Raw genomic sequence first — 19,215 nt, 5'->3', positions numbered from 1 at the left:
TTAAAACGAATTTGAGGAAGCACTTCTTTACACAGCGTGTAGTTAGAGTATGGAATAGTCTTCCTGCTAGTGTAGCGCAAGCTAAAACCCTGGGTTCCTTTAAACCAGAGCTAGATAAGATTTTATTAGGCCTGTATAAGGTCCTGTCAGAAATTTAGGGTTAATGCAATAATATTACATAGCAACATAGCAATGCATATGCTGTCACTCTAGGATGTTATGTTTGACACTTTAAGAATTGTCATTTTCATAACAATATGGTAATCGTTTGTTATTAAAATTATACGACTATTAATGCACTTCATTGTTTGGTGATGGAGATTATTGTCATCATTAGAACCAAATACCCCGTAATCCCGGTACCATAGTCAGTGGTCCTTCAGCTGGTTGTCTGGGACAGAGCAGATAAGGCTGCAGGTGTAGGATCACGCAGACACCAGCTTGGGGTGAGCATCCCCAGGGAGTTCTCTGTGGGATCGGGGGAGGGGGCACACAGGCCCCCGGGTGTGTCAAGGAGTCACCCCAAGGTGAAGGAATACAATCTGTTTATTTTCAGACTCTGGTCGGTAAGAACACACCCCGAGCAAGGGAGGGACAGAGGCGTTTTCAGAGAAACGTGACTTTTATGGACTATTTTATGGATGAGGTGTCCAGTTCCAAGGAGTTGGCCTGTGGTTCTGCGTCAGCAAAATAAATATGAAACAAAAAATTTCCTACCACCTTGATGCCATACATGCATGTGAGAGCCAGCCTGTCTTCTGCAGCCGCCCGTTCCCTCTTTCTGACCTCCTTTTGTTTTTTTTGGACGGGCAGCTCTTTAACCACCTATGGGTGAAGATGCTTGGGGCCTCCTCTGCTGCAAACACATAACACATCCTGCGTCCAGCTTTAGCAACGGAGACCATCCCCTGGGCCTGACTAAAGCCCTTTCTGGTGAAATGCCAAGACCCCGGAAGTGATGCATTTTTATTATTTAGTTATTCATGGTCTCACTTACATATGATGGTACTGGGATACAGACATAGGTAAGATGACTTAGAGGTCAGGAACAGACTGTTAGTAAATTGGGAGGAAATCGGATGGCTCTAGGACCTGGAGTTTGATACACCCTGGGTAGGAGACAGCGGGCTGTACCATTTATGAAGAGTAGGGGGAAGAGGAGTAAAACTGAGTAAGAGGAACACAGCTGTCCTGGTCTCTTCAGTTGTGATGCATTTAAAAAAACCACAGTAATGCAGTAATACGATATCCCTGGACCATAGGGTCCAACCTCCAAACTGAATGCAAGCTGAAGCAGGTCTCTACAGTTTTAATGTCGCTAGCGCAGTTCACTAACATTCTTTGGTTTTTAATCAAATTGAACGTCAGTGTTGCGGTTGCCAGTTGTTGCCTTCGATGGACGTTATTTCCATATGCATCACTCTGGATTTGAGCGTCAGCTAAGTGAATAAAGCGCTGTGCAAAAGACATAAATAACAAAAATCATCCACAGCATCCGCTACTCGCATCCCATCACAGAGCCAGTTAAAAACAAGCACCCAGTTATTTAGCTCGCTGGGAAATTTGAGAGAATCTTCAGCTTGGCTCATTCATGGTGTGTGTCGGCCTCGTCTGACCACGTGTGTCTGCGTGCGAATCTCTCCCAGACGCTTCTGCTCTCACGCTCAAGTCGAGTGATCATCCCGTGATGCTGCTCGAAACCCAAACGCAGTTCCACAGCACTCACACAAACCCAGGGCACATGAAGAAGCTGCTGCTAATCCTGCTTTATGATCTCCCCGCAGCTCGCGGCCGTCAGGCAGAGGAAGGACAAGATGGAGGGAGACTCCCTGGACAGACTGGAGTCCAAACCCACCTGGAAGGTGAATGTTGGACCCCCGGTATCCCTGAACTCAGGCTCCCTGCTGCTGCCTTGTTACTTAGATATCGACAATTTAGATTTTCAAAATTGTTTTTGTATATAGTTCCATTCACAACACACCCCAAGGCTTTTGACAAAAATGTGTGTCAATCCATCACTATATCATACATACAAAATGGTGCATGACACAGGAAAACAAATGATAACTGGTGCTGGTACTTATTTGGGCCAAGCAGGATAATCTTTTCTTTTGATACATGTTTTTTGTTATGGTCTGGCCCCTATTCTAAGCATAGGAAGTACATTTACTTTAAATTTATTTAGTATACACTTCTGCCGAAAATGAGGCAATAAGCACATGACAAACATGGCTGCCTGTATTGATTGTTTTCTTTAATTGTTTGTTGCTTAATGTGCACTGAATTCCCGTAATGCAGCCCCTAGTCCCGTTCTTGAGTGTGATCTGAGAGCGGAACCCCTGCGCGTGGCCCCCAAATTTGGCCCCAAGTGTGGCCCCTGAAACCTGTTCCCTTATGGCAAAAGCCTTCTTGGCCGGGTTGATGTATTGATAGCGGATGTCCCCCTTTCTGCCCCTATATGTGTGTGTATCTGAGTGTGAGTATCTGTGAGCGTGTGTGTGTATCTGCCATTGTGTACGTGTCTGTGTGTCTGTGTGTGAGCTGGATGCCTAAGGCAGATCAGCATAGATGGAAGGGCTTGGGGGTTCGGTCGGGGCAGAGGTCTCAAGATACCGGCCTATAGCCAGCTGGATTATACGGCCCATCACATGTTTCTGATTCACTATTAAATCTGACCCGCGGGTCGATCTCTCGTTATTTTTCATTTAAATAATCTGCATAGACTTGGTTTTGTTATTGACTCCTTATGCATTAGAATATAAATATAGCAGGTTCTTTATTGTGCGTGTGTAGCGCACTGTGGGATTCAGGTGCCTGGCTTGTATGATACGCTCTGAAAGTGTCTCTAACATGACTGGCTGTGTCAGGTTTATGAACAGGGAAGGCATCCCTCTAAGGAAATGAGTTGGTTGTGCCATCTAGGACTTTCCTGTTTGCGATCAATAAAGCCTGTTTATCAATCTAGCTAAATAAAAACAGGTAGTAACATGATCGCTATGTCCTCATGACTGGAAAATGCTCTTGCAAGGACTGTTTACTGGCTTCGTGTGGCAGGGCCAGGACCAGTTTGTTTGTCTAGGGATCGGACTTCCTGCTTCTTGGGGGATGATGGGAAATTTGGTCGCGATTGTTGGCCTGTAGGGGGCGGCATGGTGGTGCAGTGGTTAGCACTGTAGGGGGCGGCATGGTGGTGCAGTGGTTAGCACTGTAGGGGGCGGCATGGTGGTGCAGTGGTTAGCACTGTTGCCTCACACCTCTGGGACCCGGGTTCTCCGCCTGGGTTACATGTGTGTGGAGTTTGCATGTTCTCCCCATGTCGTCGTGGGGTTTCCTCCAGGTAACTCCAGTTTCCCCCCACAGTCTAAAAACATGCTGAGGCTAATTGGACTTGCTAAATTGTGTGTGTCCTGCGATGGGCTGGCCCCCCATCCTGGGTTGTTCCCTGCGTCGTGCCCATTGTTTCCGGGATAGGCTCTGGACCCCCCCCGCGACCCAGTAGAATAAGCGGTTTGGAAAATGGATGGATGGATGTTGGCCTGTATCTTTGAAGCTACAAATGTTGATATTTATTCCAGTATCTAACAGTTTATTATTTTTTTTGGTGGCACCAGTGAATGATTAATTATGCAACGGTTGTCAGCTGAAACATGCTACTACTGCAGCTCTGCTCTCCATAAACAATGTAATGTTCTGTGGGACGCTTGGAGGCAGCTAATTGACAGTGCCAGCTGTGGAACGCATCTTTGCGCAGGTGTTCGGCAAAGTCGCTCTTCTGAGGGTTTAAATAGATGGAGTACGATGCCCCAGTACGTTCACCACATTTACTTATTTAGTAAATATGTCTGTCCGAAGGAACGTACAAATAACGAATGCTGGAGATGCTTTATTTTGGGTAAATAGAAAGGTGTTGCCCATACTAACGCTCCCTAGAGATACCTCCACAAGATGCTAATACTCCCCAAGATGCTAATGCCTCTCCGAGATGCTAACGCCTTCCCAAGATGCTAACATTGTCATTACAGGAGGGCTCAGATAGCTGTTGCCCGTAACCTACGCTCCTCCCCTGAAATGTCCAGCTATGAAAGTCTTTTCAGGGCAGCGTGACTGATAACCCAGGGGGAAGCAGGTTGCTGGTTTAAGTGCCATGATCGGCAGGATATTCACGTCGGCTTTGGGCCCTTGAGCCTGATCCTCAGCTCACTCTCGCCTCTGCATGCATCTTTAACAAGGAGAACATGATGGTATATGCCAAACTTAAAGTGTTCCAATGTACCTGTACTTGTTCAAATGATAAGTAAAATAATCCTAGCACCATAACTACAGTTGACACCTTGTTGAAAGTGTCCCCAAGGTGTCGTACTCTGCATTCCCCTCGATGGGCTGCAGGGTTGCTGCCACCCACCACTGGAGAATCTTCTTGAGAAGATAGTTGAACGGGGTGGGTATGTTTAATATTGCACAGAGAGTGGGTCTGCAATTATGCCCGAGTCACCTGATTGATGACACCCCCACAGGTTTGTCTAATTAATACCCCTGATTAATTCTGTTATTTTTCACGGGGTGGGGTGCCCATGTACATCAAAAAAGCTCTGTTTCGCCCTCATCCCACTAATATGCTTTCGCTATAATTTTTTTAGGTCAGATCATTAAAGCCTTGACTGTGCCATTAATTATGAGCAGAACTGCTTTAGAAAAGTATGGTAAAAATATCTGAAAGGTTGCTTAACATGGGTCTCTGCTGCATAAAACAGGAAGCCAGCTGATCTCCCAGCAGGCACGGGAATGGGTGCGTTTGTGACTTTGGATGTAAACACCTTATATCTGTGGGTGGGGATTTTGCGCCACAACTCCAACGCAATAGTGCGACCCGGAGGCATTGTCACGTTCTCCCCATCTATGACATTCCTGAGATTCCTGGGACTTTAGACGTCACCCTGACGTCATCGCTGTCGCCATAGTTACGCCTAAATGTGGCACGGACAGAAAACACGAGGACGGCATGATCAGATTAGAGTTGCGAGGCTCGCCGAGAGTCCCGTGGGCCTTCTAGATCATTCTGCCAATCTGCTGTGCCGGTTTGCCGCGCGTGTGAAAGCTGTCGCAGTCGGTTCAGAGAAAAAGGAGGGAAAAGGGGCCAGCTGGCTGCCGCGGAGGCGCCTGCGTGCCTCCGGCAGGAGGGGGCGCCGGTGAGATGGTTGGCTGCCCCTCACAGCACTCCTTATCTGTAAGCAGTGAAGCTCATGGGTGTTTTTTTTACACACCAACCTGAGCCCACCCCCCCCCCCCCCAGAAGAACCCTCAGTCTGTGCTGGTGGTTCTCAAGATTGCTTCAAAATAGTGTTGTTCAGGGTGGCCGCTGCGTTGGATTCCCAGAATGAGATATGGGAGTCCAACACGGACTATTACACATCAAAAATGCACAGTTAATATCCCAAATATGCTTTTTGTGTCATCTCCTTGCAGATTACCTGACTGAATGCTGTCTGTGGATGGCTAGATCGCTGAGGGGGGGGTGCTGGGCTCCCAGAGTTTTTTCTTCTACTTACTCTGGAATTTTTGCTTCCTCTCCCCCCTGTTTTCTATGATACTTTCTTTACCTTTTTCCCTCTTCAGTGTAACATTTTCTATAAACCATGTAGTAATGATTTGCTGCACATCTTTGTCATGTGCCTTGGGGTGACTCTTGTGAAATAAATTCAAATAAATTAAAATTTAAATCTCTCACGGAAGTGTCCTCTCAGTAAAACTGCACATTAGCAGCAGTGCCCCCCTCCCCCGCTATGGAAATAAAGCTCGTGTGTGTGCGGCGACGTTGCAGAGGCTGCCCAACGGCTCCATCGATGCCGACGATGGGGCCGGCCGCGCACTGGAGCTGCAGGAGCTGCTGGACAAGGCCACGCGGGACCTGGCGCAGAGCGAGGAGCGTGCCAACGGCCTGACGGCCCGCGTAACCGAGCTGGAGGATGAGCTGGCTGCCGCCCGCCGGGACCTGCTGCGCAGTGAGGAGCTCGGCACCAAGTACCAGCGTGACATCCGTGAGGTGGGCGTGATCTGTGACCTGGGGGTGGGCTCTGTGGCGGGGGCGGGGCCACGTATGATTGTTGTTAGTTTTCTTAAATTAAAGTGCAGGCCTGAGTCCTGCCTTCCTACAGACGCCGTAACTTCCCTTTTCTTGTTTCCTAGGCGATGGCACAGAAGGAGGACATGGAGGAGAGGATCACAACGCTGGAGAAGCGTTACCTGGCGGCACAGCGGGAGACCACCTCCATCCACGACCTGAACGACAAGCTGGAGAACGAGCTTGCCACCAAGGAGTCCCTGCACCGGCAGGTGGGTCAAAGCCAGGGCCGAGAAGTGGCTCGCAAGCCACCAAATACACACGGCGGCCTCAAGCTCTCTGGGGATTCGGTGCAGGGTACTTTGGGGTCAGTTGAATTCCACAGGCTTGCAGAAACTGGAAAGCATACGCAAACGTACAGTACGTGTAGATGAACATGGTCACCTGGATGAACTGTGAATGGAGGTTGATCCACGCTGACACATATCATGTGTGTAAACGCGCAGTCATGGGAGTGCCTGTTACCTGACATGTGCATTCACATGTCTCATGCACGTGTAACAGAGCGAGGAGAAGGCACGTCACCTGCAGGAGCTGCTGGAGCTGGCTGAGCAGAGGCTGCAGCAGACCATGAGGAAGGCGGAGACACTGCCAGAGGTGGAGGCCGAGCTGGCTCAGAGGGTGGCCGCTCTGTCCAAGGTCAGTCCCACCCTGCCGCACACATGGCCCAATACAGCCCCCCCACGCAGTCTGATACAGCCCCCCCCACACAGTCTGATACAGCCCCCCCCACACAGTCTGATACAGCCCCCCCCACATGGTTTGATACAGCCCCCCCCACGCAGTCTGATACAGCCCCTCTCACATGGTCTGATATAGCCCCCCCCACCCACACAGTCTAATACAGGCCCCCCCAGGCAGTCTGATGCAGCCAATCCCACATGGTCTGATACAGCCCCTCCCACATGGTCTGATACAGCCCCCCCCCCAACACACACACAAGCACGGTTTGATGCAGCCCCCCCACCCCCACACACACACACACACACACACAGTCTGATACAGCCCCCCCCCCACACATGCATGGTCTAATACAACACCCCCCTCACCCCCCCGCCCCCCTGCACACACACACAGTCTGATACAACCCCTCCCACACAGTCTGATACAGCCCCCCCACACCGTCTGATACAGCCCCCCCATACAGTCTGATACAGCCCCCCCCACACCGTCTGATACAGCCCCCCACAGGTAGAGACAGAGGAACTGACCTGTTTTAGATACATTTCCACAGATTGGTCTAAATATTTTCCGGATATGTAGCTCTTATGTGAGCATCCATCCAAAAATATATTTTTTGAGTTCTGAGTTTTGCTCACTTTTAAATATTTATACATTTCTTTCCGCTCTGCAGATGTTTTTATGCAAACCAACTTCCTGCTTTGTAAAAGGTCGTATTGCTAATTTTTCCATTTTCTAGGGCAGAAATACGATAAAAGCTGCGTAATATGAACTGTGTCAGCTGGGAAGGCGGCTGTGTAAACGCCGGGCTGAGAGTGTGTGAGGCGTCTGTCTGCCGCCAGGCCCCTCGGAGCCAGTAACAGATCCTGGAATAAGCAGGACTTGGATCTGCTAGTGTCTCCTGACACTGAGCATCTGGGGTGACGTGATGCCATTCAGGGGTCCAAGCCTCCAGGCTCACTGTGTGTCCAGAAGATGAGGGAAGGAGATGAGGAGGAGGATGGAGAGGGAGGAGATTCTGTTGTATGTGACAGAGAAAAGGATGGTGGGAGGAGACCAGGAGATAAGAGAGGAGAGGCTGAAGGAGGTGACAGGGAGGGAAAGATAGGGAGGAGATGAGGAAGGAGAGAGGAGAGACTGAAGGAGGTAACAAGGAGGGAAGGATGGGGAGGAGATCAGGCAGAAAGAGGAGGCTGAAGGAGGTAACAAGGAAGGGAGGATGGGGAGGAGATGAGGAAGGAGAGAGGAGAGGTTGAAGGCGGTAACGGGAAAGGAAGGATAGAGTGAAGAGATGAGGAGCAAAGAGAGCAGAGGATGAAGGAAGCAAAAGGGATGGAAGGATAACCATGGATATGAAGAGGAGGAGAAATGAGAGAAAGGAGATGGGGGGTGAGATGGAGGATGGAGGGATAAGATAGAGGATGGGGGGGCAGTGAAGGATGAGCTCCCCTGTGAGTGCTGCTGCTGCACTTTTCATATGTATCTGTCTCCTTAAATGATACATTCACATTTAGAGCACGTCACAGAAAGCCTCATCATTCGATTATGCAGATGCACGGATCCTTCTAGAAGCCCGGGGTATTTCTCAGTGGGTTTGGATGATCCGTGCAACTCTTACTGAACCATCTGCCCCGGGCAGCCATAGTTCAAACACCCAGTAACACTGAGGTATATAAAAGGCACTTTCCTCTATTCATTACCTGGGGCGGGGGGGGGCTGCAGCGATAGGGGCAGTTATGAGTTACGCCCACAAGGCCCAGCAGGGTTCGCTGTGGTGCCTGCTGTAGCCCTGACATTTGGAGAACTGGCTGCTTTGTCCATGGATGGATGGTTGCAGAAATGTTACACGCCAGGATCCTTTAACAGATGTGTGTCAGTTGCAGGACACTGTCAACCACATTACCTGGCTGGTATTTTAATCACATTAGTGGCTACACTGATAGCTGATGACGTTGTGTGTGTGTTACGTTTCTGTATATAAAAGGAGGACGTTTCTTTTCAGACATTTTAGTGAATGGGCATTAGAGCAGGAACAAAAGACTTACAGGCTCCATCCAGGCCTATTCGTATTTAAAACTTTTAAGATGTTGCTGAATCAAGAGCTTGTCATTGTGTTTGTCATTTTTCATTTAACATTTTATTGCTTTGAGTTATTTGAATCACCATTGGTGGACTTTAAGCTTTGTCAATTAAAAACAAATCTTTGTTAATACTACTTTTCCATTCAAGTCACTTGACATTATCCGAGTGTCAGGTGAGCACTTGGGATGTATTTGAGACTCATCAGAATATTTGATCTTTTGTTAGGTTTCATGTTTGTATTCTGTCCCATTAAGCAGTGAAAAATGTTGCTCTTATGCTTGGCTATTTGAGTCCAGGTGCTTCTGAAGGAACAATCTGCTATAGAACAGACATATGTGAAATGTATTTTTGTATTTTTAAAATACTGTAGTTTATTTTGATGCTTTGTTTGGTGGATGTATTTTGTAGTTTATTTTGATACACTTCCAAATAGGGTATTATCAAAATATCAAAATACATTTTGATGCATTTCTGCCCATCTCTGGTCACACTTGACCCCTGACCTCACATCTCTAACCATGTGATTAGTGTCTGACAAAGTAAAGTTTCAGTGTTTTGACATTTGTGGATATTTGGTCTCTATCATGATCTGAGAATATCCCTTGTGGTTAATGGCCGCCATTGACCGCAGTGGTTGACTGGTGTGTTCTCACACAGGCCGAGGAACGTCACGGTAACATCGAAGAGCGTCTGCGTCAGCTGGAGGCTCAGCTGGAGGAGAAGAACCAGGAATTGCTGAGGGTAAGAGGACGTGCACCTGAAGTTGTCAAGATTATGGGATGTCAGTATCTACCCAGAGATTTACTCGCACCGCTGGGCTCATCCAGTGACCTTCTGATGACCTTGATAGTAAGGACACCCCTGGACACCCTTGAATCAACAAATGATTTCAACAAGTTTCTATGCTGAAGATAGAAAATAACGGAAGTACCTTCAGATGTAAAATAACGGATTCATTTTACAGAATGGGATCAAACCTGGGTTCAGATTGCTGTTGCATGTGTGCCGCATTTGTAGTAACTAAATTTAAATTTGGAAAAGTGTGGGGAGAGAGAGAGAGAGAGAGAGAGAGAGAGACAGTGTGGAACAGACAGCTGAAGAAAGTAAAGTCGATTTGCAGGTGGTGATGCATCTCCTTTCTTATGCCTTGGTGTGTGATTGTGTGTGTGTGATAGAGAGAGGGAGAGAGAGAGAGAGACCGCTCCATACGCTTGGGTGTGACTTGGATGTGTGTCTTCTGAGACTTATACCGGGAGTGTGTGTTTTCCTGAGAGGTGTGTCTGTTAATGTGCATGATGGAAAGGGCTGCCCGCGGCCATGTATGTGCGTGTGTGTGTGTATGTGCGTGTGTATGTGTGTGTATGTGCGTGTGTGTGTGCATGTGTGTGTGTGTGTGTGTATGTGCGTGTGTGTGTGCATGTGTGTGTGTGCGTGTGTGTGTGTGTGCGTGTGTGTGCGTTTTCATCTCAGGGGGCATCAGCAGGTTTGGACTCTGTGCTCGTAAACAGGCCATCGCTGGTTGGAATCCTGGGGCCGGCAGACCAATACTGTAGTCGGGCTCTAGACCACCACCTCCCCAGCACTGTATGCTAGCTTACCCTGCACTGTGACCCCCAAGTTGACCTCTACTTGTGCACATGTCTGTGTGTCTCACAGAGAGCATGATAGGATAGGCAGAAGGACTAAAGCATCACTATTCTGTTATGAAGTGTATGGGTGAGGAGGAGCATGATTGGTGAGTGCCCCCCTGCCCCCCAGGGATCTACAGCCTCCAGCAGTGACTCTGTCCCTGCTGAGGCCCCCTCTGCTCTTCGATCTGTAAACACAGAGGACCTCGGCACCCCTGATATGCTGATACGCATACACCCGGTATATCTAGTCCTTTAATAATTCAGACGTGAAAAATTTCTCTTTCCACAAAGGGTGATTATGTGCACTGGGGGCGTCTAGCCTCCTGCGTTGTGTGTCCCACGTCGATTGAGGGACGACTTTGTACCTCACTGTGACTGTGAATTTAGTCAGGGCCTTTTGTGAGTCTGCATTTCAGTCTTAAGAGAGCAATACCCCCCCCCCCACCCCAAAATCACTCCAGTACTCCAGCCCACAGGGAAGATGTTTCCTATATGTCTGTTGCATGAAAATCAATCATAGGCACAGCTGCATGCATAGTGGACCCTTTCTCACACCGCACACACTATATATTCTCCATGTTGCTTGACTTTTTATCAATTTTTTTTTACTTAATAAAACTGCAGATTAAAGTTCTCTAAAAAGCAGCTGAAGGTTGAAAATGAATCAGATGACATTTATTACTAATCATGTGATAAGATCCTACCTTTTAGAGAGCGTGCTTTTCTTATGCTATTGCATGAATGTACGAAATATACATGACTCAGTGCATTTGTCAGTGTTTTTTATTTTTGCCGTGCCCTATAAAATGAACCGAACAAAGATAAAAACTGTAGCATCAGCTCGCTGAAATCTTTCTGAGGAAAATGAAAAGTGTCTGGGAGTCGTCTGGCCTTTAAGGTATATTACAGCCCCCGGTGCCCCTGGAGATTGCGTTGTCCAACGGTGACAGTCGTCCACAGTAACAGCCATCCATGGTGACAGTCAGCCACATCATCATTTGTACTTAGAGAGACATGGTGCCCTGTAAAGTCACTTGGTAATGGAGCGATTAAACCATTACAAGGCGTTTATTTGCTGGGACAGAAAGTGCCTTTTGCTGATACCCTCCTGTAATAGTTCTTGTTGCAATTTTAGATAAGACTGTAGAGTCTGCTATTTAGAGACCAGCTATTTTTTTCACCATGTTGACCAAGCTCAGATTGCAGTGCTACAGATCAAAGTAAAGGGTCCCTGAGTGAGGTCTTACCCCACCTGCTGGTTTTCTGAGGATATATGTGCAAAGCACCATGGGTCGCCGTTCATCCTTAATCCACTTAGCACACTCCCATGCGGTGCAGCTCTCACAGGCAGTGCCTGGCAGCTCAAACCCGAAGTGGTGCATTTTGTCAACTTAGCTGTTGCTGGCATGCTTCTCCTTTGCGGTATGTGTGTTTTGGTTATTTAAATCAAGGAAGAGAGTGGAGAGTCCCTTTTGTGCAGAAGGAGAGCTCCAAAAAACCACGTGAGCTAGGGACACTGACTCTGAGAGGGACATGTGAGGGAGACCAACTATGAGAGGGACACTGACTCTGAGAGGGACATGAGAGGAAGATCGACTCTGAAAGGGACATGAGAGGGACACCGACTCTGAGAGGGACATGATAGGGACCCCGACTCTGAGAGGGACATGAGAGGGACACCGACTCTGTGAGGGACATGATAAGGACCCCGACTCTGAGAGGGACATGAGAGGGACACCGACTCTGAGAGGGACACTCATTCTGAGAGGGACATGATAGGGACCCCGACTCTGAGAGGAACATGAGAGGGACACTGACTCTGAGAGGGACATGAGAGGGACACTGACTCTGAGTGGGACATGAGAGGGACACTGACTCTGAGAAGAACATGAGAGGGACACTGACTCTGAGTGGGACATGAGAGGGACACAGACTCTGAGTGGGACATGAGAGGGACACTGACTCTGAGTGGGACATGAGAGGGACACTGACTCTGAGAGGAACATGAGAGGGACACTGACTCTGAGTGGGACATGAGAGGGACACTGACTCTGAGAAGAACATGAGAGGGACACTGACTCTGAGTGGGACATGAGAGGGATACAGACTCTGAGTGGGACATGAGAGGGACACTGACTCTGAGAGGGACATGAGAGGGACACTGACTCTGAGAGGGACATAAGAGGAAGACCTCCCCCGCTGCTCTTTTCTCATCGTCTCTCCTCCTGTCTTGCTTTTCTTCTTCCTCTTCCTGGTACACTGCTTTATGTTCTTATTTCACTTACTTGCTCTCACCTTCCCTTCCTTATATCCTCCGTGGCTCCCATACTTTCCAGGCCCGGCAGCGGGAGAAGATGAATGAGGAGCACAACAAGCGTCTGTCAGACACAGTGGATCGCCTGCTGACCGAGTCCAACGAACGACTCCAGCTGCACCTGAAGGAGCGAATGGCGGCGCTCGATGATAAGGTGAGTTGCTGGCTCTACCTCATTGGCTCTACCAACAGCCTCACATGACCAGGCTTTGTGGGCTGCTGGTCCTACCTCAGCCCCACCCTATCGTGATTATCATGTGACTCTCCCCGCCCACTGGCCCCACCCACCACCCCGTTTAGCTTGTCTTAAAGTTTGTTGATGTTTTGCAATATTGTAAATACAACATTTTAAGCTCGAACTTCGTCAAGTAAACTCAAATATTTAATTACACAAAACAACAGATTTGTAAGTGAATTAACATTTAAATGAATGACAAATTATATCAATTATATATTCATACAATTATTCTAATGTTAAAATATACAAATTCCTTACACCAGTTCAAAGTGATCATCTTTTTGCAGTCGCCTGGTTTTTTGAGGTTAATTAGCCTTTAATGAGTCCTTGAATTAAGCACAATGTTAAAATCACACAGTGAAAGAGTCAGTATAATTTCTCAGTTGTGTTCAATAAATTTTGTGTCAGCTGTGGAGCACGATGGTCAAAGGATTAAAAAAAACAACAACATGTATTTATGCTAATAAAAGGTTTTCTTGATGTTACCCTCGTGAATAAATTAGTTTTGCCATTAATCCTTAGTTTGTTGATCATAACGTAAAAAATGTTGGATAAATACCGATCTATGCAAAAATATGAAGAACCATCTGTAGGGGGCAGTAGAGTGGTGTAATGGATAGCACTGTTACCTCACACCTGCAGGTGGGGGTTTAATTTCCTCCTCCACCTGGCTGTGTGGAGTTTGCATGCTCCGTCTATGTGCTGTGCTGATTTCCTCCCAAACCTCCACACAGATGCAGTTGTGTCTGGAAATTGCCCGTAGCATGTGTGTGTGTGTCTGTGTGTGTGTGTGTTTATGTGCCCTGTGATGCCCCCCCCCCCCCCCAAAACTTTAACTGATTAAGCAACTCAGTGATGGGTGAAAAGAAGCATCTTTACCTGTCTGTTAGCTACCAGATGTACGCTCAATGAAAAAAATGTCATGGATGATGACGCAGGCTCTGTGTCCCATGTCCTGTTTCAGAACACACTTATCCGTGACCTGGAGAACTCGCAGAAGCAGCTGGAGGACTTCCAGCACACAAAGGTATGGAGGGATGGAAAATGGATGGATGGATGGATAGATGGAATAAGGCAACTAATACTTGTCATTTGAGATATTGGAAGAATTGTGTTTTTTTTAGTTAATTAAAATGAAAATTTTTCTGTCTTTAGATTATCGTAAATATGCTTATATTACACAGTTCACAAGTTATACCGTTGGAACTTGTGTATTTTGTAGGTCAGTGTATCTTCTTGGCATGTTAGTTGGTCTGACCCCTTCCTTAATGTTACTGTATCATCCTGGTGTTTCCTGGGCATTTCCATGACGTTTGCTGATGTTTGGTGTATCCTGTGAGCAGGAGAGGCTCCTGGCAGAGATCGAGAAGCTTCGGGCGGAGGTGGACCACCTGAAGAGGAGGAGCACCGCCTTTGGGGATGGCCTGCACCCACGGTGACCGCATTCTCACTGCTTGATGTAGCCATGGCAACCTGGGGGTCATTTCTGTGCAGCTGATGGCTTTGGGCCTAGTGGACATACCGGTCAGCACGCTAGCAATAATTCACTCATTCTTCTACTTCTCCTCCACCTTCCTGTCCATGCTGGCTGGCCTTGGTTATAACCGAAACCCTATTCCAGTTTATCAAGTCTTTGCAAGACAGCAATTGGCATTTATCTTTTGGGATTCAACCTCACATCCTTCTTGTACACAGTCCCGACCGGCTAAGCCCCACGTCAGGGGGCTGACCTGCCCTCGGCCTTTCGGGATGACGATGATGGCGGGGGTTAACACTGCCCTGCGGCTGCTCCTGTCCCTGTCACCCTGCCCACATTCAGGTCCCGGGTTGGCAGTGCCACTGACCTGCACTTCTCCATGCTGGAATCCCCGGGGGACCACTATGGGACGGCGGGGGTCATCCGGCGGGCGCAGAAGGGGCGGCTAGCAGCACTGCGGGATGAACCCACCAAGGTGTCCCCCTGTGTGCCCGTCCCGCTGTCCGTCTCCGTGTCTCTGTGTCTGTGTCTGATCATGTTGTCCTTCTGTGCGTCTTGCCCTCAAGCGTGTGCCCCTCTCCCATTGCTAGGAAACCCTCCTCACCCCCTGTCGCTATTCACATGCATCAGTGCTCCTTGATGCTTGCACCATGTTTGGGAGCACGCTTAGCGCATGCACCCGGTGGTCCCTGAAAGCCCCGTCCCTCTGTCTCGTCTCTGTCACTGGCATGTCCTCGCGACCATATGGGCCACTTGTGTGAGTCAGGCACTCAGAACATGCTTGTGGGATTAAGAACGATTCCTGGGAAGGAATCCACTCACCTGACACGGACGCGTGGACAGTGCTAACGAGACGAATCCCTGCTCGCTCCCAACACACCCCCCCTGCCCTGCCGCTTTCGCAGCTACTGTTATGACCAGCGAAAAGCCGGGGGCTTTTTAATGGGCCCCCCATCCTCTGCCCCCATCACCCACCCCAGTCACCCCGCCCGCTGTCGCAATTCCGCTTAATCATGCCGGACGGGTGCCAGTCAGAATGTATCTGTCACTGAACTCTATCTCTTCTTCCTGCTTCACTGGAAACGTGTGATATGTAAGTTCTGCCTCTTCAGCAACATCTCAAAAAAAGAAACAGAAAACCTGAACTCTCGTTCGCAGTGGTGAAATAGCAGATAAAATAAAGAGTAAGAATCTTAAAATAAGAATCTTAGGAAAAATTGCTTCTGGCATGAACTGCTCTCCGGAGACCAGCTAGCTGTCAAATGGCCGCCATTTTGCTAAGTTTAAACTTTTTAAAATAAAATAAAAAAGCTTTAGGATGTGCAGCTACTTGTACTGTGTGTAGAATTTCTTGCCGAAGGGTTCAGAAGGAGAAGGTCAGGAGTACAGGGTGACAAAAACACATGTGTACATGGCGTGTACAGCGTTGGCGTGTGCTGTCAGTAAGCGTGTTCTGTGATTGAGTGTGTTTATATCTGTGCTGGGTGTCGCTAAGACTGTCCAAGGCAGAGGAGGCAGTGTCCTTGACCCCGCCCCCCTCTGCTGTTCCCTGGGGCGGGTTTGTTGGTTCTGGGGCCGCACTCAAAAAGTCATAGCTAGCCAGTCAAACAATGGTAGTTAGCTATCTAGTTAGTAGAGCACTCTGCTTTAGCATCTGTTAAATAAGGAACATGTTCATTTAATATGTACTGTAGTGACCATTATTGGCCAGTAGGGGGTCCCATGCAGATACCTGTTTTGACTGAAGGTGAACAGTGTCGCTGGCTCTCCCACCAGATCCTGCCAATGGTGGAGCAGGACTGGGAGCGGCCCAGCCTCCGGGCCGGCGTGGCACACCTCGTGGAGAGTGACCCCGAGCTGTCCGACCTGGACGATGAGGACCGCGAGACCATCTTCAGTTCTGGGGACCTGCTGTCCCCCAGCGGACACTCGGACGCCCAGACGCTGGCGCTGATGCTGCAGGAGCAGCTGGACGCCATCAATGAGGAGATCCGGTGGGTGTCCTGTTTCACTGGCGGGTGCCATTGTGGGTAAAGACCTTTAACATGGCTCCAGCATGTATGTTGACCTAAACTTAATATCCTGAGATCCGAAAGGCGCAAGACAAACTTCAGAATGTTCCACTGGATCTGCTGTGCTCAGACCCACTTTGTGTTACGGGTGTCTTCTTGTATAAACATGTTTTGTTGGCTAAAAAATTTAAAGATATAATTTAAAACAAAATCTTAAGCAAAACAAGGCAAAACAAACAAACATAGTTAACATCTTGGCAAAATAAAATGTTCCTATGCTTTCAAAGGCAATGCTTAATGCCAGGCTAGCATGCTGGCTAATTTATTAAGACCAAAATAGAAGATGACAGGTGATTTCTCACTAGACCATGGTTTTCCAATCCGGCCCTTGGCGACCTGCAGACAGTCCATGTTTTTGTTCTCTCCCAGCACCTAGTAGTGAGTTGGGGGGGGGGCAAATATGTAGACTGACTGGCAGGAAGCTGGGAGGGAGCAAAAATGTGGACCATCTGTGGGTCCCTGAGGACTGGGTTGGGAAATACTGCTCTAGGCATTTATTTTGTTTTTACAGTTAGAACAATGACTTGTCATCAAAGATTTATATTAAAGTTTTCCCTCTGTTATCGGCCCAAAAGAAACTTTTTTCGTTTCATGTTTTTTGATTAGTTGGAGAAAATTGATATCCGCTGTTGTGGAGGCTCTAGCAGCCCAAGGAAACGTTTTTGAAAACTAGGCAGTTTGCAGCAATCCAGCTTTCGGACACCGTCATGGCAGATCGGGTGCATTTCGGCTAGGATTGGCCTCACAGTCTGGTCCTGCAATGGAGCGTGCGTGTGAAGGACTATAAAATCGCCACAGTACTGAAAACATATTGGCGTATCATGTCGTCATTCTCATTTTTAGGGTAAATATGACACATAACTGAATGCACAGCGACCAGACAATGATGAAACTAGGTGTAGCATGTGGTAATTAGATTGACTGCGCTGATGAGATTGACTGCGCTGATGAGATTGACTGCGCTGATGAGATTGACTGTGCTGATGAGATTGACTGCGCTGAAGAGATTGACTGCGCTGACATTTACAGGCGCACCCCTTAACGTTTATCAGATTAAACAGTCAGAGGCTCTGTCAGGCAATGGTTCTGCATTTAACCTTTTCTATACAGTCACAAAAGCTCTTATGAGGCTTCAGCAATATGGATGAGATTCACGTGCTGTGCTGCAAATCCTGAAACGCTGAGTCGCTGTGTGACAGTATCTGTGTCAGTTACTGGTGTTGTTGTGGGTTATACTGGCGGGCTGGTATCAACCCCAGATGTTGTCAAGCTTCAGCCCTGTGTTACACTGAGGTTGCTCTGTGTCTACGGCCTCTGCCAGAATGATTCAGGTGGAGAAGGTGTCAGCTGAGCTGCGGGTGGATGAGATCGAGAGCCGCGTGACCAGCGGCAGTATGGATGGCCTGAACCTCAACTTCCGGCCTCACACCTCCATCCCCACCTCCATCACAGCCCTGTCCCTTGCTAGCTCCTCCCCTCCCGTTAGCGGGCGCTCCACACCCAAGCTGTCTGGCCGCTCCACCGCCCATGAGCTGGGCATCATGACCCTGGTGAGCCCATGTCACATCAATGCCACCTTCAGCTAATTGGATGGATCTCGGTTGGATGTCATGAGTTTTGTTGTGAAGAACCAGGCGTCGTAGAACTTTTGTTGAGGTTTAGGCTTATTCCAATGTTTCTCAAACCAGTCCCCAGAGACTCCCAAACCTAAATGGCCTCTAAATCTCATACCCAGCTTTCGTTCACCAAGTTGGATAAGACAAGATTTCCCTGCCTTATTCAGGCCATCTAGTCTGGCAGCTGTAAGATTCTGTTACATGGAAACGCCTGGAAAGAAGAGGGCCATTTTGTGATTGACTTAGTGTCATTATCTCCTGAAAAGCCTTCCTTCCCTCAGCACTGTCCATGCAGATGCTGACGATGGTTGCTGTTAGACGTTATGGAGCATTTTACCTGCTTGCGGGTGATCGTCATGGCGAGGGTTTTTGTCTTGGTGAAGGTGGCAGATTTCGGATGACTGATCATGCATAATTCGCCCTGTGTTTTTTCCCCCCTTAATGCTGTCAGCCTAGTGATTTAAGGAAACATCGACGGAAAGTTCAGGTAATTGTTGCACTCTCTGCTCATGACAATTTGTACAGTGGGAAAGGTTTCTAGCTTGGGGGGGTGCGGGAATCACCGAGGGTCTGTAAGATGGCACTGTGATGGGAGATGGCGGACTCTGATTGGCTGAGGGGTGGGGCTAATGATGCCTGGAGGCGGGGTTTCACGGTACCGACTCCTAATGTTCTGCTGTAGTCTCCAGTGTCGCGGGACGAGATGCGGGAGGACAAGGCCACCATCCGGTGCGAGACATCGCCACCGGCATCGCCCCGCAGCCTCCGTTTGGAGCATGGCATATTTGCCCAGCTGACCGGCAGCCTGGATGATGGACGGGGGTAAAAGCCCTCCGCCTCACCAGCCATCCTGGAATCTGCAGCCCCAGACACTTCATCTTCACTCCAACTACATGCTTCACCCCGCTCAGGCTCCTGTAACCTCCCAATGTCATCTAGGCCAGCCCAAAGCATAAGCCAACTAAGCAGATGCTTAGAACCCAGCA

The 19,215-nt window shown here is 48.5% G+C and overlaps 1 protein-coding gene across 9 annotated transcripts in view; it reads left to right on the top strand.

The window, feature by feature from the left end:
* The window catches only part of ppfia4 (PTPRF interacting protein alpha 4), an 80,422-nt gene that overhangs the window by 49,146 nt on the left and 12,061 nt on the right, over positions 1-19,215 (top strand). For 7 of the 9 annotated variants that reach the window (XM_049023764.1, XM_049023766.1, XM_049023762.1 and 4 more), the window contains exons 5-17: positions 1,785-1,862; positions 5,819-6,040; positions 6,184-6,330; positions 6,623-6,757; positions 9,539-9,622; positions 12,849-12,980; positions 14,029-14,091; positions 14,408-14,499; positions 14,884-15,016; positions 16,318-16,535; positions 17,935-18,163; positions 18,681-18,716; positions 18,912-19,051. In XM_049023764.1, the coding sequence (XP_048879721.1) occupies positions 1,785-1,862; positions 5,819-6,040; positions 6,184-6,330; positions 6,623-6,757; positions 9,539-9,622; positions 12,849-12,980; positions 14,029-14,091; positions 14,408-14,499; positions 14,884-15,016; positions 16,318-16,535; positions 17,935-18,163; positions 18,681-18,716; positions 18,912-19,051 (1,709 nt within the window). The remainder of the gene's footprint in view (positions 1-1,784; positions 1,863-5,818; positions 6,041-6,183; positions 6,331-6,622; positions 6,758-9,538; positions 9,623-12,848; positions 12,981-14,028; positions 14,092-14,407; positions 14,500-14,883; positions 15,017-16,317; positions 16,536-17,934; positions 18,164-18,680; positions 18,717-18,911; positions 19,052-19,215) is intronic. The other 2 variants (XM_049023763.1, XM_049023765.1) reach the window with 2 other exon arrangements.

This window comes from Brienomyrus brachyistius, chromosome 8, assembly GCF_023856365.1.
Source record: "Brienomyrus brachyistius isolate T26 chromosome 8, BBRACH_0.4, whole genome shotgun sequence".
Taxonomy (NCBI): domain Eukaryota; kingdom Metazoa; phylum Chordata; class Actinopteri; order Osteoglossiformes; family Mormyridae; genus Brienomyrus; species Brienomyrus brachyistius.
Note: the sequence above shows the minus strand (reverse complement) of the source record. Positions and strands in the feature narration are given on the sequence as shown.